Source organism: Brassica oleracea, unplaced genomic scaffold (genome assembly GCF_000695525.1).
Source record: "Brassica oleracea var. oleracea cultivar TO1000 unplaced genomic scaffold, BOL UnpScaffold02651, whole genome shotgun sequence".
Lineage (NCBI taxonomy): Eukaryota > Viridiplantae > Streptophyta > Magnoliopsida > Brassicales > Brassicaceae > Brassica > Brassica oleracea.
The window spans coordinates 1-1,589 of record NW_013619181.1 but is presented as its reverse complement, the minus strand read 5'-3'; the positions used below and the strand labels follow the sequence as shown (position 1 = coordinate 1,589).

The 1,589-nt window shown below is 39.9% G+C and overlaps 1 protein-coding gene across 1 annotated transcript; it reads right to left on the bottom strand.

Annotated features, from left to right (window-relative positions):
- Nucleotides 1-698: 698 nt before the first annotated feature.
- LOC106321711 (urease accessory protein F) lies at nt 699-1,583 on the bottom strand. Its single transcript, XM_013759956.1, has one exon. The coding sequence runs from the start codon at nt 1,524-1,526 to the stop codon at nt 789-791; it is 738 nt and encodes a 245-aa protein (XP_013615410.1). The 5' UTR covers nt 1,527-1,583; the 3' UTR covers nt 699-788.
- Nucleotides 1,584-1,589: the final 6 nt, after the last annotated feature.

Sequence of the window (1,589 nt, the reverse complement as noted above, 5' to 3'; positions counted from 1 at the left end):
GCAATAAGCGTTCATAATAATACCGCCGTCAGAAGGAACCGCATACTCTGGATGGATGTTTTCTTGTTGATGGATGTTTTCTTGTTGATTGCAAAACTCCTCGCAAACTTGTTCACAGGTGGTTAAATCAGGATTTTTCATTACATTCATGCACTGATTTGAAATGCAATATTTTCTGCACATTACATCGTGTGAATGAGAAATGTGTGCAGAAAACACTATCATAATCATATCTATGATCATGAAAACGCTTGATTTTTTCTGAATCCCCATGACGTATGTATTTAATTATCACAAATGCTAAGAAGATATAGCAATTTCTTCTTTTTAAATCGTAAACAAGATAATTTGTTGAGTAATATTAGGTTAATGTAGGTGATTTATATAGTAATAATAACTATTTTAATAGTTGTTCTAAATCAGTTTATTAGGTCTGTTTAGTTTTGTAAAGTTTAGCTGTGATTTGTCTATTATGAAACAATGGTTAATCGTTTGTATTGCAAATTCTAGCTTGCATATACATCCATAGATCATTTTGGTTTATTTTGTAACCACTTGTTTTTAGGCTAAAATATCATGGACTGCGATATACATATCACTAGACAATGTAAGAATGTGGAACATAAGATCAGAGTTGTGGGAAAAACAATACTTGAGACAACAATTCTACATGCGAATGTTTAAAAACACATCTCATCTTGTCTCAGAAGTATAGTTCCATATAATTTGATCCTTCTCATGCTTAATACAACTTAAAGAACATAAAAGTCACATCAATGTGTGTTTCATCAAGAGCAAAACAATCTAGAAAACAAGTAACCATGACAACCTTGCACAACATCTAGCAAAGGAGATGTCTGACACGCTTCACTAGCTTCACGATCCTTCCATTTCTCTAAAACCGTTTCAGCCACAACTGCAATACGATGCTGCATCACCGAAGCACCCATCGGTCCCACTAAATTCAACCTGGTTGCAGCCGAGACGACATCTCTCAGCGTAACAAACAGGTACGCCCTCTGAGAAGTCTCGGCATCCATCCCGAGAAGGCCACACACAAGCCCGAAGATCGGAGCGTGGTGGAAACGCAGCTCCTTGGAGGAGCCCAAAGAGGCGTCTCTGATCATCTTCAGAGATGGGATCTCGGTGAAAACCGAAGCAGCGATTCGGAACAAGGCTGATCCTTGGGAGATCGATGCCTTTGAAGAGACTTGGTTGGTTAAGGTAGCGTCGAGTAAAAGATCGAGTCTTTGCCATGTTTCTATGTCTGGAGATTTGAGGGAAGAGTAGACAAAAGGAAGCAACAAGCTAGCTGTGTTGTCCAAGACATGGATGATGTGGGTTTCGAGATCTGTCGGAGATGAAACTAACCGTGTCTGAACAGCTGCTTCGAGACCGAACGAATGAGCGAAGCCTCCGGTTGGTAAAATTGAATCGAGGAGTTGCCACTGGCTCCACTGCGAACAAGAAGAGGATCTTGACGCAACGCTCTCGCTAATTGAATCTTCTCCGATTGGTTTTGCCATCAATCGAACAGTTTCTTATCGAGAGTCTTCGAAAAGAGAGAGAGAGAGAGAGAGAGAGAGAGA

What these genes read in the sequence shown, in the direction of transcription:
- LOC106321711 (XM_013759956.1), bottom strand. Translation starts at nt 1,526, where the DNA reads ATGGCAAAACCAATCGGAGAAGATTCAATTAGCGAGAGCGTTGCGTCA.